The sequence below is a fragment of the Suncus etruscus genome, chromosome 10, assembly GCF_024139225.1.
Source record: "Suncus etruscus isolate mSunEtr1 chromosome 10, mSunEtr1.pri.cur, whole genome shotgun sequence".
NCBI classification, from domain to species: Eukaryota; Metazoa; Chordata; class Mammalia; order Eulipotyphla; family Soricidae; genus Suncus; species Suncus etruscus.
Genome location: NC_064857.1, coordinates 111,050,259 through 111,067,744, shown reverse-complemented (window position 1 = coordinate 111,067,744; position 17,486 = coordinate 111,050,259). Strand labels below are relative to the sequence as shown.

At 42.0% G+C, this 17,486-nt stretch overlaps 1 protein-coding gene across 1 annotated transcript in view; it reads left to right on the top strand.

Moving 5' to 3' along the window:
* EEPD1 (endonuclease/exonuclease/phosphatase family domain containing 1) overlaps positions 1–17,486 on the top strand; it is a 108,611-nt gene that overhangs the window by 62,845 nt on the left and 28,280 nt on the right. The window contains exon 2 of the mRNA XM_049782170.1: positions 195–246. Within this exon, the coding sequence (XP_049638127.1) occupies positions 195–246 (52 nt within the window). The remainder of the gene's footprint in view (positions 1–194; positions 247–17,486) is intronic.

Sequence of the window (17,486 nt, the reverse complement as noted above, 5' to 3'; positions counted from 1 at the left end):
ATAGCCTGGAATGACCCCTGAGGTCTGTTGGGTGTGGCCCAGAAACCAATCAATCAATGTATCATAAATAAAGTTTGAAAAAAAAAAAAGAAAGTGACAGACACTGGCTCAAACTTCTAGGATTTTGTTCTTGTCACTTGGTGATGTGAAACAATTGTTTTTCAAGTATGGTTTTAACTTTCTTTTTATTACAGCATCAAGCTTCTAGCTGTGCAAGATCTACTTGACCGAGAGGCCCTGGAAAAGGTAAACATTCTGCTTTTCCTAGCCCACATTTGTAAAGAAAGCAAAGTGCCATGCAGGAAAAGTCCCATTCCCTGATACCCAAAGCAGCACCTACGCCTTGCTGGCTTGCCAGGCCATGTGTGTTCTTAATGGTGGTGTTTCGGATCTCATCTCCTGCGTGGGCCAGTGTATTTACACCTCCAATGTCTGCATTGCTTGGCTTCTTCCAGGTTGTTGAAACACAGGTTCCCCGCTATAAGCCATTGTCTCTGTACCTCAAAACTCATGCCTGGGACCAGAGAGATCCAATAGCAAGGAAGGTGTTTGCCTTGCACATGGTCAACCTGGGTTTAATTCCAATCCTCAGTATCTCCTGGTCCTTTGAGCCCAGCAAGGAGTGATCCCTTAGCTAGGAGTAAGTTCTGAGCACACTGGATGGAGCAAAACACCAAAACAAAACAAGACAAAAAGCTGTGCACACTGTAGCTCCCTACGTGCCTGACTGTGCTGTCTGGGGTAATGGATGGTGGAGCTGAGCCCAGCAAGTGTAGGTGACTAGAAAAAAATGAACTGAACCACGAAGTGAGGATTTGAGCCCCAATTTCATTTTCAGAATTGGTGCTTTCTCTGTTGACACACAAGTTTATGAGCCTGAGCCCTCATTCAGGAAAGGGAGTTCCCAAGTGGGGCTTAGGTGGCCCAGGGCCCTCTTGGTGATTCTTTTTTTTTTTTTTTTTTTTTTTTTGGTTTTTTTGGGTCACACCCGGCGGTGCTCAGGGGTTATTCCTGGCTGTCTGCTCAGAAATAGCTCCTAGCAGGCACGGGGGACCATATGGGACACCGGGATTCGAACCAACCACCTTTGGTCCTGGATCGGCTGCTTGCAAGGCAAACGCCACTGTACTATCTCTCCGGGCCCTCTCTTGGTGATTCTTGACTAACCAAAGGCCCCAGGGTACAATGCACAGGCCCTCTAGGGCTGCTCACCAATGCTCAGAGAGCCCTAGGTTGCTGGGAATCCAACTGGGGTTGACCACATGCAAGGTAAATGCTTGAGTACCTGAACTGTCTCTCTTTCCCTGAGTCCTGTTTAGGTTATTTTTAAGTACTTTAAAGTTCTTTCCTCACCCAAACCACTGGTCTACTGGCCCCTGGGAGGCCCCTGGCATGCAGTAGCTAGCACAGAGCCGGGATCTATCAGCAGCTGCGTCTCAGACTCTGTATATTGGTGGCCTAGCTGCTCCAGGCATCAAGTGCCACTACAGGCCTTCCCACTCACGCCAAGATGCTTAGGATTCCCTGGCATTGAAGAGAGCTCTGGACATGGATTAGAACTGTCCTAAAGCCTTAAGAGAAAACAAAGTCTTGAAAGTTGTACAGCAAAAGGATGCTATTTTGGTTGTAGATAAGTAACCATAGGGAAACAATAGAAAAGGTCTTGCTCAGTGGCAAGAGGGGGAAGGTAAAAGGACTATCTATGTACAACACAGGTGTATGTTGGACTATATAAGGGTGACCACCACATACGAACACACAACAAAATTGTCCGATCGATATGTTACAGATGTAAAACTGACCCATCTAGAGTAGTAAATGGGAATGGGTTGAAGCGCTTCAGAAATATAAAGCTGACAAGTAAGGTGGTGAGGAAATTTTAAGCCAGTTACTGTAATAGCTAATTACTATTAATCACTGCTAGGGAGGTTAGACTTGGCTATAAAAGCATCCTAGGTTATTTTATGCATATATCATTCTCAAACCAGTTGGCTTTTCCATATCTGTCATAAGCATATCACAAAAGATTTATTTTAGAAAGTTGCTAAGCATCTTTATAATGAGCACTGTAATAAGCATTAAAGAGCATTGACCAATATAGTGATATCCAGTGCATACAATTTTTCCTGTAGACTTCTGTAAACAAAAACAATATATTTTGCAAACATGTTTAAATTGAAAATAGATCGCTAAATTATTCTTATAATGAGCACTTTAGTGGAGTCCATAGAATCCAAATTTCTGTTCATGGATTTCAGTGGACAAAAACATTAGAACATTATTACAGATATCTTTTAAAAGGCAATTACCTAGGGTATATTCCTAGGAGTGGTATATCTGGGTCATATGGGAGCTCAATTTCCAGTTTTTGGAGGAATCTCAAAATACAATACAAAAATCTCTTCCTTACACCTATATTCATTGCAGCACTATTTACCATAGCAAGACTCTGGAAACAGCCAAGATACCTTTCAACAGATTTATGGCTAAAGAAACTGTGGTACATATACACAATGGAATATTATGCAGCTGTCAGGAGAGATGAAGTCATGAAATTTTCCCATACATGGATGTACATGGAATCTATTATGTTGAGTGAAATAAGTCAGAGAGAGAGAGAGAAAAAAAAACGCAGAATGGTCTCACTCATCTATGGGTTTTAAGAAAAATGAAAGACATTCTTGTAATAATAACTTTCAGACACAAAAGAGAAAAGAGCTGGAAGTTACAGCTCACCTCATGAAGCTCACCACAAACAGGGATGAGTTTAGTTAGAGAAATAACTACATTTTGAACTATCCTAATAATGAGAATACACGAGGGAAATAGAAAGCCTGTCCAGAGTACAGGCAGGGGTCAGGTGGGGAGGAGAGAGATTTGGAACATTGGTGATGGGAATGTTGCACTGGTGATGGGTGGTGTTCTTTACACGACTGAAACCCAAACACAATCATGTATGTAATAAAGTTGTTTAAATAAAAAAAAAGGCAATTACCTAATGATCTACTTTGAGTTATGCAGCTATATCTGGTCCTTTTGATCGCACTGAAGCATAAAAGGGAAAATAAGCTGCTGAGGATTTCTCAGAAGAGGCTGGGGATATAAACTTTGTGATCCTGGAACTTAAACCAGAGTTGTGCTGCTTTTTTGTAATAAGTAGTGTAATGGCCTCTGTTCAGGCAACCATAGTGATTCAAAACAAAATAAGTTACATTTTTTCAAGTTGTTCTTTGAATTAATAACATACTATGACAAGTCAAGATTTTCTAAGAGGAAATCCACATATGTCTGTAATTTTTGCTCTCACCTTCTCTTGTCAGAAAAGTGTTTCAGATATATTAAAATCACAGGTGGTTACTTCTAAATTTCTATTCTTTTTTTGAGAATCACTCTGAGATCTGCAATGATTACTAAAGCCTGTTGTTATCTGTCAGTTTTTCTTCTCTGAAAAATAAACTCAGGGGCCAGAGTGATAGCACATTTGTAGGTCTTACATGCCACCAAACCAGGTTTGATTCCCAGAATCCCATATGATCCCCTGAGCCTGCCAGGAACAATTTCTAAGTGAAGAGCTAGGAGTAACCCCTGAGCACCACTGAGTGTGGCTCAAAAAATCAAAAAAGAAAAAGAATCCAAGGCAATCCTGTAATGTACATTTACTTGCTAATGGCAGAAATGTATGCATAAAAGTACCAGATGTCCCAGGCCTTATCTGACAGGTGAGGCACTGGACTGTGGATTTTTTTTTTTTGGTGGGGTGCACACCATGTGATGCTCAGGAGTTACTCCCAACTATGCACTCAGAAATCGTTTCTGTCTTGGGGGTCTATATGGGATGCCAGGGGATCTAACCAATGTCCGTCTTAGATTGGCTGAGTACAAGGCAAATGCCCTACCGCTGTGCTATCTATCGGTCTGGCCCCAGGGACTGTAACTGACCCTGAAAAATGTGCAACACAAATAGGCAAATTGAGCGGCTTGTGTCTCTGACAAACATGCTCTGCAGCTTTCAAGTCATCAAGGTGATCCTTATTTTCCTCTTTTTGTCTTTTCTGGTTATCTGCTTTATTCAGATCTTCATGAAGACAGTGCATCAGAAAAAAAAAGTCCAGGGCCCGGAGAGATAGCACAGCGGCGTTTGCCTTGCAAGCAGCCAATCCAGGACCAAAGATGGTTGGTTCGAATCCCGGTGTCCCATATGGTCCCCCGTGTCTGCCAGGAGCTATTTCTGAGCAGACAGAGCACCGCCGGGTGTGGCCCAAAAACCAAAAAAAAAAAAAGTCCAGTGAGAGCTAGACCAGTTTTCCCAAGAACAGTACTGAAGTTTTGGATCTGATTATTCCTAAGCTTTATGATGACATGTTGGTTTGTTATCTTGATTACCTGCTGGAGTTGCTGTTGGTTTCCTTTTCTCTTCCTTTTGAATAACCAACCTGTGTTAGATCTGGATAGGAAGGCTTTGGCTTGGAGGGTTCCTTACTCTGCTTAGCAAGAATCTGTGACTTGGTTTCATCATTTGGAGGAATTCTGCTTCTGCCAAGGTGTAATGGGACCCAGATTTTCTTGGTGGGGCTGTCTTTTGTAGAAATATAAGTATGTCCTTCTCAAATGAGATGATTCCCAGATTCCCATTTTTTTGTCATTTTTTACATGAATAGGTGAGTTATTTGGATATATAAATGAAAAAATACTGGGTTTTAAGGTTGTATATCTTCTTTTTTTTTAAACTGGAGCTACAGATCATTTTTCTTTATTGGGAATGTATTGTGATCCATAAGTATTGGTTTATATCTATTTTGCCATATGTTAATTTAAACAAAATATTACATTTATAAAACATATTTATTTAGCTTATATATAGATCATATTTATATTTTAAATGTGTGTATACTTAAGAACAATGCAGTAAATATATTTTTATATTTTATTCTTTTTTCTTTATTTAAACATCTTGATTACAAATATGATTGTGATTAGGTTTCAGTCATGTAAAGAACACTCCCCTTCACCAGTGCAACATTCCCATCACCAATGTCCCAAATCTCCCTCCATCCCACCCCACCCCCACCTGTACTCTAGACAGGCTTTCCAGTTCCCTCATTCGTTCACATGGTTATGGTAGTTTTCTGTAGTTATTTCTATAACTGCATTCACACTCTTTGTGGTGAGTTTCATGAAGTGAGCTGGAAGTTCCAGACCTCCTCTCATTGTCTCTGAGGATTGTTGCAAAATTGACTTTTATTTTTCTTAAAAACCCATAGATAAGTGAGACTATTCTGCGTCTCTCTCTCCCTCTGACTTATTTCACTCAGCATGATAGACTCCATGTACATCCATGCATAGGAAAATTTCATGACTTCATCTCTCCTGATGGCTGCATAATATTCCATTGTGTATATGTACCACAGTTTCTTTTTTATTTAAACAACTTTATTACATACATGTTTGTGTTTGGGTTTCAGTCATGTAAAGAACACCACCCATCACCAGTGCAACATTCCCATCACCAATGTCCCAAATCTCCCTCCTCCGCACCCAACCCCCGCCTGTACTCTAGACAGGCTTTCTATTTCCCTTGTACATTCTCTGTATTAGGATAGTTCAAAACGTAGTTATTTCTCTAACTAAACTCATTCCTGTTTGATACCACAGTTTCTTTAGCCATTCATCTGTTGAAGGGCATCTTGGTTGTTTCCAGACCTTGGCTATTGTGAATAGTGCTGCAATAAATATAGGTGTGAGGAAGGGGTTTTTGTATTGTATTCTTGTGTTCCTAGGGAATATCCCTAGGAGTGGAATAGCTGGGTCGAATGGGAGCTCAATTTCCAGTTTTTGGAGGAATCTCCATATTGCTTTCCATAGAGGTTGGACTAGACAGCATTCCCACCAGCAGTGGGTAAGAGTTCCTTTCTCTCCACATCCCCGCCAGCACCGATTGTTCTCATTCTTTGTGATGTGTGCCAATCTCTGTGGTATGAGATGGTATCTCATCATTGTTTTGATTTGCATCTCCCTGATGATCAGTGATGAGGAGCATTTTTTCATGTGCCTTTTGGCCATTTGTATTTATTTTTTATCAAAGTGTTCATTTCTTCTCCCCATTTTTTGATGGGATAAGATGTTTTTTTTCTTGTAAAGTTTTGTCAGTGCCTTGTATATTTTGGATATTAGTCCTTTATCTGATGGGTATTGGGTAAATAATTTCTCCCATCTGGTGGGTGGCTCTTGTATCTTGGGAACTATTTCTTTTGAGGTGCAGAAGCTTCTCAGCTTAATGTATTCCCATCTGTTGACCTCTGCTTCCATTTGTTTGGAAAGTGCAGTTTCCTCCTTGAAGATGCCTTTAGTCTCAATGTCATGGAGTGTTTTACCTACATGTTGTTCTATATACTTTATGGTATCAGGTCTGATATCAAGGTCTTTAATCCATTTGGATTTTACCCTCGTACATGATGTTACTTTTTTGCAAGTGGCTAACTAGTTCTGCCAGCACCACTTGTTAAAGAGGTTTCCCCTGCTCCACTTAGGATTTCTTGCTCCCTTGTCAAAAATTAGGTGATTGTATGTCTGGGGAACATTGTCTGAGAACTCAAGCCTATTCCACCGATCTGAGGATCTCTCTTTATTCCAATACCATGCTGTTTTGATAACTATTGCTTTGTAGTACAGTTTAAAGTTGGGGAAAGTAATGCCTCCCATTTTCCTTTTCCCTAGGAGTGCTTTAGCTATTCGAGGGTGTTTATTGTTTTAGATGAACTACTTCATAAGTGTTTGATCCACTTCTTTGAGGAATGCCATGGGTATCTTTAGAGGGATCGCATTAAATCTGTACAATGCTTTGGGAGTATTGCCATTTTAATGATGTTAATCCTGCCAATCAATGAGCAGGGTATGTGTTTCCATTTCTGTTGTCCTCTCTTATTTCTTGGAGCAGGGCTTTATAGTTTTCTTTGTATAGGTCCTTCACGTCTTTGGTCAAGTTGACTCCAAGATATTTGAGTTTGTGTGGCACTAATGTGAATGGGATTGCCTTCTTGATGTCCATCTCTTCCGTATCATTATTGGTGTATAAAAAGGCCATTGATTTCTGTGTGTTAATTTTGTAGCCTGCCACCTTGCTATATGAGGCTATTGTTTCTAGAAGCTTTTTGGTAGATCTTTAGGGTTTTCTAAGTAGAGTATCATGTCATCTGCAAACAGTGAGAGCTTGACTTCTTCCTTTCATATCTGGATTCCCTTGATATCTTTTTCTTGCCTGATCGCTATAGCAAGCACTTCCAGCACTCTGTTGAAGAGGAGTGGTGAGAGCGGACAGCCTTGTCTTGTACCAGAATTTAGAGGAAAGGCTTTTAGTTTTTCTCCATTGAGGATAATATTTGCCATTGGCTTGTGATAGATGGCTTTAACTAGATTGAGAAAGGTTCCTTCCATTCCCATCTTGCTGAGAGTTTTGATCAAGAATGGGTGTTGGACCTTATCAAATGCTTTCTCTGTGTCTATTGATATGATCATCTGATTTTTATTTTTCTTGTTGTTGATGTTGTGTATGATGTTGATAGATTGTTGATAGATGTTAAACCATCCTTGCATTCCTGGGATGAAACCTACTTGGTCGTAGTGTATGATCTTCCTGATGATGCATTGGATCCTATTTGCCAGGATTTTGTTGAAGATCTTTGCATCTGCAATTATCAGGGATATTGGTCTGTAATTTTCTTTTTTTGGCAGTATCTCTGTCTGGTTTTGGTATCAAGGTGATGTTGGCTTCATAAAAGCTGTTTGGGTGTGTTCCTGTCTTTTCAATTTCATAGAATAGCCTGGCTAGGATTGGTAGTAGCTCCTCTTTAAAGGTTTGAAAGAATTCATTAGTAAATCTATCTGGGCCTCGGCTTTTCTTTTGGGGCAGATGTTTGATTCTAGTTTCAATTTCCTCAATAGTGATGGGGGTGTTTAGATATGCTATATCCTCCTTACTTAACTGTGGAAGGTTATAAGTGTCCAAGAATTTATTCAGTTCTTCTAGGTTCTCAGATTTAGTAGCATAAAGTTTCTCAAAGTAGTCTCTGATTACCCTTTAGATCTCTGCAGTATCTGTCATGATCTCTGCAGTATCTGTCATGATCTCCCCCTTCTCATTTTTTTATAATAATTTTTATTTTGACCAAAGTGGTTTACATATCTTTCACAGTAATATTTTAAGTACATATTATTATTGAATCAGGGGAATTCCCACCACCAAAATTGTCCTCCCACCACCTCCAATTTTTGCATGTAAAGCAAGCTCTTGTTGACAATAACATTTTAGGTACATGTTAACTTAATATCAGGGGGATTCCCATCACCGAATTATTCTCCCTACACCTCCATTCCCATCCTACCTCCCGTATCTTCCTCCCTCACCCCTGGGGCTGCAAGAATACATGGTCTCCTCTGTGCCTAACTTGCTACTTAGTAGTCTTATACCTGTTTGGTCTTGGTAGCTCCCTTATTTCCTCCTGTAACTGGGAGGCGGGACTAGATAGATCAAGTTACATGGTTTTGTTTGAAGAAGAGAAAAGTAATAAACTGGGGGGTAAAAATCAAATACGCCAGAAATGGGCGGAGTCCTTCTAGAGGCTTTCATCATCGGTTTGAGAGACGAAGGGGAAAAAGGTGAATCACCCCAACAGTACACTAAGAAGTGTCAAATAAAACATCCAGTGAGCACTCCAACAATAAAAGTAAGCACCACATAAAAGCCATGATCTTGAGACAAAAACATGGCAGAGCACATAAAGGAAGAAAATAAATATATAAATATAAATGGAGACAAAAACTTCAATAACCACACCAAAATAAAGAAATTGACAAAAACTACATAGACAAAATAAAAGGAGAAAAATTGTTTTGTGCTTTTTTTTTCCCTCCTGCACAGGCACAGTAAATATTGGGGTCATTCGAAAAGGAATTCCCTTGGCCTAAGAGCTACAGGGTTTCTCTACCCTTGGAGTATATTGTCATGGGATTAACTATAGACTCCGTACAGGTTCATTTACTTTCCCCTTGGTGCTTTTGTGCTGTTTGGGAGACTCCTGCTCTGTCCTGGGTGATAAAATCAGACCTCTGTATCTAAAGATCTCGGTATCTACACAAATCACAGAGTGGAACTTATGACGAAGTCTTTCTTTGTGGTTCTAGAAGTTCTTCTCCCTCAGTGACATTTAAATCCGTCTTCTGTGGTTGGTGGTTTTGGTCTTTGCGTTGATCCTAGGATGTTTCCAGAAGATCCTTTCCATTGCAATTGTCTCAGACAGACCTTTGGAACTGGAGATCATGGTTGTTGTTCAGGCCATAGCTCAAACTCTAGGACTTTATTTGGTCCCAGGATACATACAGTCCGGTCATGATTCTATCAGCCAGTCATCTGTAGATTGCAATCTTGGCGTTTGGACAGACCAAAGGGTGACAAGTCTTCTGATTTTGTCTTATCGTTAGCTGGTTTCTCCTCATTTCTAATATGGGTTATCAGATTTCTTTCTCTCTCTTTCTTTGTGAGTTTTGCCAATGGTCTGTCAATCTTGTTTATTTTTTCAAAGAACCAACTTCTGCTCTCGTTGATCTTTTGGATTGTTTTTTGGTTTTCCACTTCATTGATTTCTGCTTTCAGTTTTGTTATTTCCTTCTCTCTCCCTATTTTTGGTTCCTTTTGTTGGTCATTTTCTAATTTTATGAGCTGCGTCATTAAGTTATTCAGGTATGCCCCTTCTTCCTTCCTGATGCGTGCTTGTAAAGCTATAAATTTTCCTCTCAGGACTGCTTTTGCTGTGTCGCGTAGATTCTGGCAGTCTGTGTCTTCATTATTATTTGTTTCCAGGAAAGTTTTCATTTTCTCTTTGATTTTATCTCAGATCCACTGGTTGTTCACTAGCAGGCTGTTTAATTTCTAATTGTTAAAGGTTTTCTTCTGTGTGGCTTTGTAGTTCACATCTAATTTCAGAGCCCTGTGGTCAGCAAAGGTAGCCTGCAAGATTTCTATCCTCTTGATTTTATGAAGGTATGTTTTATGTGCCAGCATGTGGTCTATCCTGGAGAATGAACCATGTACAATGTGTATCAGGTTTTTTAGGGTGGAGTGTCCTACTAGGACTAGTGGCTACTAGTCCTCTTTCTTCCATTACTCTTTTCAGGGCTCGTATGTTTTTGTTGGGTTTCAGTCTGGTTGACCTATCAAGTGTTGATAGGACCATGTTGAGGTCTCCAACAATGATTGTGTTATTATTGATGTCTTCTTTCAGATTTGTCAGTAATTGTATTAGATAATTTTCTGGTCTCTCATTGTGTGCATATATGTTTAATAATCTGATTTCTTCCTGTTGCACATATCCCTTGATTAGTACATACTGTCCATCTTTGTCCCTCACAACTTTTCTGAGTATAAAGTTGGTGTCATCAGATATTAATATGGCCACCCCAGCTTTTTTAATGGTGTTGCTTGATTGGATGATTTTCCTCCAGCCTTTGATTTTGAGTCTATGTTTGTTCTAACTATTCAGGTGTGTTTCTTTTAGGCAGCAGAAGGTTGGATTAATCTTTTTGACCCATTTTGCCACTCTCTGTTTTTTATTTGGTGAATTTAGTCCATTGACATTGAGGAAGATGATTGTCATGGCATTTAATGTCATCTTTGTAGATAAGTTTGCTGTGTTTGTTGGTCTTTCTTGTCTTAAAGTAGACCTTTCAGTTTTTCCTTTAAGGCTGGTTTTTCATCTGTGAAGTTTCTGAGCTGTTTTTTATCCATGAAGCTATGTATTCTTCCTTCAAACCTGAACGTGAGTCGGGCTGGGTATAGTATTCTCGGTGAGGCGTCCATTTCATTCAGTCTTGTCATAATATCCCACCACTGTCTTCTGGCCTTGAGAGTTTCTTGTGACATGCCTGTTGTATGTTTTAGGGATGCTCCTCTGAATGAAATTTCCCTTTTTTTTTTTTTTTGGTTTTTTAGGCCACACCCGTTAGATGCTCAGGGGTTACTCCTGGCTACGCGCTCAGAAATTGCCCCTGGCTTGGGGGGACCATATGGGATGCCGGGGGATCGAACCGTGGTCCTTTCCTTGGCTAGCGCTTACAAGGCAGACACCTTACCTCTAGCGCCACCTCGCCGGCCCCGAAATTTCCCTTTTTAATCTTGCTGCTTTTAGTATTCTGTTTCTATCTGTGGGATTTGTCATTGTAACGAGGATGTGTCTTGGGGTGTTTTTTTTGGGGGGGTCTCTTTTAGTTGGTACTCTTTGGGCATGCAGGATTTGATTGCATGTAGTCTTTAACTCTGGGAGTATCTCTTTGATAATGTCTTTGGCAGTTGATTCTTCCTGGAGATCTCCTACCTGGGCCTCTGGGACTCCAATGATTCTTATGTTGTTTCTGTTGAGTTTATAAAAGACTTCTATTTTCATCTGTTCACATTCCATAAGTACTTTTTCCATTGCCTGATCGTTTGTCTTAAGGTTCTTTTCCAATTTCTTCTGCTGTGTTGAGTTTTTCTGCATCTCATCTTCCAGCACGCCGATTCTGTCCTCAGATGCTGTTATCCTGCTGGCGAGGCCATCTACTGAGTTTTTCAGTTGAGCTACTGTGTTTTTCAGATCTGTTATTTCAGTTTGGAGTTTTCTGATTTCTGTCTTTGTGTTCTCTTCAGATCCATCTATGCTTTCTTTGAGTTCTACAAACATCTTCCATATTTCTATTCTAAACTCCTTATCCGAGAGGTTAAACAGATGGTTGGGATTTTTTTGGTCATCCGAGATATCGTCTGTGGTCTACCAGGGACCCCGACCAGCGGGTAAAGCTGGGAACCACGTCAGTAATTCGCAGTTCTCGAAGAAGAATCCGGCCTCGAATAGAAGAGGGACTGGGAAATAATGAGACTCGAGACGAAAGATTCCAATCAGGAGTCCATTTAATAAAGGAAAAAATAGACCTTTCATAGACAATGCAAAACAGAGAGAGTAGGGGCGAGGCATAGTAAGAATTGCTGTAACTTTCCATGGGAACATCTTGATTTTCCAAGGTTAATAAGATTATCATCAATCAACAGATTTACATTATCTTTGAGCAACAAAATGCAAAATCTAATCTCAGCTTGGGCCTTTTGACCCCTGTCTTTACAAGGACATCTTGGAACCTAGTGACTCTCTAGCTCTAGGCTATTTCTATTTCTTTGGGTCCAAGGGCAAAGAAGGCCACATGCAGCTTGTAAGCACTTTGGCTAAGACTTTCAGAAACTCCATTTTGATTAGTGAGAGGGCTTTTTAATTATTCCAAACAGTCTCCAACGAATTCCCCCTTTTTTATTAATTCAAAGATGGGTAGAAACCCTGTCTTAGGCTGTCTGGTGGGCCCCCGAAATTAGCGGCTCGGGGAGCACGCAAGAAGGTTCTTGCATCAGTGCATGTAGGCTGGAGTGCCCTACACCTAAGAGCCTGCATAAAGTTAAAGAATGAGGTGTGCTCCTGACTACTGGCACCAGGCTAATCCCATCAAAGGCATTTCCACAGCCGTGTGAGGAAGGATTTCTTACGCTTAGCGAGCCGTTCCAGTTCCTCAAAATCCAGTTCTTCAGGGGCGCTCTCTTCGCCCTCAGCAGTATCAGCAATGGGGGGGCTCATGAGGCTGGAGCTGCTGGTAATGAATGCCCACAGATTTTTTTGTAGCCTCATCAATCTGGGTTTTTATAAAGCCAGTTAGGCGGCGAAATGCCCATGGACCAAAAGAAATGAGCAGCATGAACCCAATGAATGGGCCAAGCAGCATGGATAGAAGGGTGGATAACCAGGGAGATGTGGAGAACCAATTTTTATACCAGCTTTCCTCCCTGTCCAAGGTTTTCTTGGTTTCAGCTAGACTTTCTTCAACCTTTTTTATGCTATCCTTAACAAGGCCTAACTTATCTTTAAAAAAGCAACATTTTTCTTTTAAGGCAACACACATTTCCCCCTCCTTTAAGAAGGCAAGATCAAGGCCTCGGCGATTTTGCAATACCATTTCAGCCAAGGAGCCAACAGTTTGTTGTAGATAATCGAGACCCTTTTTAAGCTCCTCTATATCCTTAAAAACAGTGTTTGTTTGAAAGCCTATAGACCCCTCAGTGCGGATGAGGGAATAAATACCTGTACCTGCACCAGCGGCACCAAGGCCAACAAGGACAGCCAGGGTGATGGCTGTTACAGGTTCGCGTTTAGCACGAGAGAGACCAGGGGAGGTACCAGAGTGAGGCAATAAGTCCGATTTGGGTCGAACAGTGAGTTTGGGCATAAGAATTGCCAAAACACAATAATAACAGTGAGCAAGAAAAACATCAACAATAATATGAGGAGTCAAATTGGTGGAGCAAACAAAAAAGGTGAAATTTGGGGCAATAAGAAAAAGAGCTTGTTCATGAACATGAAATGTGTGATTGCAGGTTTCTAGCAAGGGAATGGGAGGAATCATGTGGGGGCCAAAAAGTCAGAGTCCATACCCCAGGACTTGTGCCACTGTCAGTTCGTGTCTTTGAGGCTGTGTACCCCAGCGAAGGAGACCAGAGTCATTGGTGTAGAGGGGAGTTCCGAAGGCTGCAATGCCTTCATAGAATGGTGGGACCGGCGAGTAGCAAATCCAGCAGCGTTCGTAGGGGGTTATGGAGAGAGCTTGGGCAGATGCATTAACCATTTGCAGGATGAGGTCGACCATGGAAACAGGTCCCGCAGGGATAGTAGGCTGGAACTTAGTAACAGCAGCAGCGGCAGCATCCAGCTTGGCTGTGAAGGAGCGGGGCAGAGGAGGGGTCAACGCCTTGGGCGGTGCCTGGGGTAAGAAGGGGCCACCACCGGAGGGGTGCAAAAGAGGATTGGGGCCAACAGCTATGGGGCGAGAAAAGGGGATTTCTTTAAGAAGTTTTATGGAAAAGGTAAAGCCCTTGTTATAGCCTGTACAGTAAAGGCATAGGCCCCAAGTGAGTGTTTTGTCCCAAGAGTATTTTTTGCCAGCTGTGGTAAATTGGATATGCAACGGGTTGCACCATCCTTTATAGCAGGAATGCAGGGAACATAATGGCCGCTTGATGGGGGGTCGAAGGCGGAGGACAGTGATAAAATCCCAGGAGGAAGAGGGCGTTCAATAAGTATCCCCAGTTGTTTCATAGCCCCAAGCAGCGCAAAAAAAAGCTAGATCTGTGTCCACACCTGTAGGCTAAGGAGCGATCATGTTGATCTCTATGGAAGCCTCCAGGACACACATAAATGGGTGTGTCAAGCAAGGATGAGCAGCTTACAGAGCTGTAGCAGCTGGGAATAGCCTTGGGCTGAAGATCTCTGCGAGGAGAAATAAAATTAAGGGTGACCCAATAGTCGCTAGGCGTACGAAGAGCACACATATCAACAAAAAGATCCGGCCGTGGGACTGTGGGAGCTATAATAGAGGTGGCATTGGCTACATCGCCAGTCTCAGTAAGAATAACCCAGGTAAAGTTATAGACCTGGTAAGGGCCAGGAGCTGCAGCAAAGGCAGCGGGGGTGGGAGGGAGGGCTCTAACGTGTGCTACAAAAAATGGGTGGGATTTCATAAGTATAAGTCTTTGAATTTTTGCAAAGGCAGGCTGGGCATTAGAAGTGGGTTTAATAAAAGGCACAGTCTCAAGTAGTGGAATAGAGGTTGCAATGTAGAAACTATTACTATAGAGATTGAAGGGTTTAAAAACTGTTTCAAATACCCTTTGCACTGCAGCCAGTTCTACAAGCTGAGCAGATTTGTGCTCTGTAGTGAATTTCATGACCTTGTCCTGAACGCTCAAGGCCGTGGTGCCATTAGAGCTACCATCAGTAAACACAAGAGTAGCCCCAGGGATGGGCTGTAGTTTTGTAAGCTTGGGAAAGACAACAGGGTGAATTTGCAAAAATTGAAGCAGCTTGTTAGGGGGAAAATGATTACTTGGGGGCCCTTTTTTACAATAAAATATTCCATAAATTTAATTCTTTATATAAAAAATAGGAATTTACTTAGTCTTCTGGCCTGGGTTTACAGGCAGAAGACACTAGCAATTTACATTACACTAATTTCGAATATCACAGGAATGTTATCTGACCTCTGTCAGACTTCAGCATAAAAAAATTTCCTTCTCTGTGCATGGTGCTTGCCTGCGAGGTTTCCCCATTGTCACGCTTGTAGTGTGATTTTTTTCTGCATGTTGTGGTGGGGTTCATTGGTTAGAAATAGTTCACGGGGCCCGGAGAGATAGCACAGCGGCGTTTGCCTTGCAAGCAGCCGATCCGGGACCAAAGGTGGTTGGTTTGAATCCCAGTGTCCCATATGGTCCCCCGTGCCTGCCAGGAGCTATTTCTTAGCAGACAGCCAGGAGTAACCCCTGAGCAATGCCGGATGTGGCTCAAAAACCAAAAAAAGAAAAAAAAAGAAATAGTTTCTGGCCACGAACTGGAGCCTCTGGCAGAGCTATTTTTCTGGGCCCTTTTCGGCCCACTCCCAAGAGGTTTTGGAGACAGGACAGTTGAAAAACACGCACAGGCAACACTCACAGTCAGGAATCACTGGGCGGGTGTAGATTTTCCCAGCCTGACGTCACAAACAGGGGACCTTCCCTTTTGCAGAATACTTCAAATAGCCAGTTTTCATGGTCACAGTTCCTTGGCACTCTGGCCAAGGATGAACCTCTGGGAGAGCTATTTTTCTGGGCCCTTTTTGGCCCATTCCCAAGAGATTTCGTAGACAGGACAGTGGAAAAACATGCACAGTCAACACTCAGTCGGGAATCACTGTGCGGACATAGGTTTTCCCAGCCTGACGTCACAAACAGGGGACCTTCCTTTCTGCAGAATGCTTTGGATAGCCGTTTTTCATGGTCAGACACAGTTCCTGGTGCTCCAGCCCTTCGATGAGCCTCTGGGAGAGCTATTTTTCTGGGCCCTTTTTGGCCCACTCCCAAGAGGTTTCGGAGACAGGACAGTGGAAAAACATGCACAGGCAACACTCACAGTCGGGAATCATGGCTAAGCTTGTATATCTTCTTACAAGTATCTTTTGGCATCTTATGGGGCTCTCCTTGGGGGTAAATGGAGTTTAGTGAAAATAGCGTTAAGGACAAAAGTCAAGTGGTGGCATGCTTCCTTTCCTGTATTTTCATAACTGAATTTTAAGAGTTCTGTGAGTATGTTCACAATGCCTTGTCCCTGAAGGTTGTAAGCTATGCCAGTGGCATGTTTGATTTGCCATTCTTTACTAAATCATAGAAAAGTTTTACTGATGTAGGCTGGGCCATTATACATTTTAATGGTATGGGGAATACCCATAAAAGAAAAACATTGATATAAAGGGAATAAACAGCTTTTTAACTCTTTCAAAAGTCATAGAGGCAGCTTATATAAAACTAGAATAAGTGTGAACTACTACATGAAGATTGTTTTTTTTTGGGGGGGGACAAAAAATGGTTAATATGCATAACATCCATCTGCCATAATTCATTCATCTGTAAACCTTGGGGGTCAGCTCTGGCTATGTGCATCACACAGTGTAACTGAGCACAGATATCACAGGAGTGCATAATCTGTCTGGTTCATCTCCATGGAATGTGATAATATACATGAAAGAAGTGAGCATTTGTGTATAGGGCGTGGTGCTCTTCTAAAGGTAATGTGTAAACAGGCACTGCCAGGCAATAGGTAGTTTCATTTTCTTTGACCATCCACCCAGGGAGGCCAGAATAGGATCTTAGATGAGTGATAAAATGGGCTCGAACATTGTCATGAGAGGGTTTGTATTTACGAAAGTAATTCCTGAACCATACGGGTATGAGCATTTAGGGAGACAGGGAAAAGGCCAACCAATGCTGAGTCACTTGCCACATTGCATGAGCTTTACACATGAGAAAATAAGTGTATCATCATGGCAATTTCCAGTTGTTGGGCAAACATAATTTGTAGACACTGTTGTGGTCAGTGTGGGACTAGTGATACCACTGTTCCCTGATGGAGAGCCATCTGTGTAAAATACCAGAGTGTTAGGAATGGGAGAAGAATGGATTATGGAAGAGATTATGAAAGGTGTCTTTCTGGAAAAAATCAGGCTTTTACAGCTGGTTAATGGAAGGAATTTTCTCCCATGAAATCAGCTAAAATTATTTGAAAAACCTCGCTGAGGAGCAGAATGTATTCAGTTTTCTTTTCTGCCATGGAAAGGACTGTGACATAGAGATCATGCTCCAGTAGTATGTGACATGTGCTCACAGTCTCCTTTTAATTATCAGGGCGTCCCTGGGTGCAAGCCCAGGCGACCAGACAAGATGGGTGTCGGGTGGTCCTCCTGGATGGGGTCCCAAGCTTCCCCTGCCCTTCCCCCCAGCACTAGGGTGGGAAGGGCACAGGGTGGAGGGTGGGCAGATCTTGACTTCTGGCTCTCTACCGAATCCTTTCTTGATCTGGAGGCTAGCTGTAGCCGGCATGGGGTTTAGGGAGACCCCATGT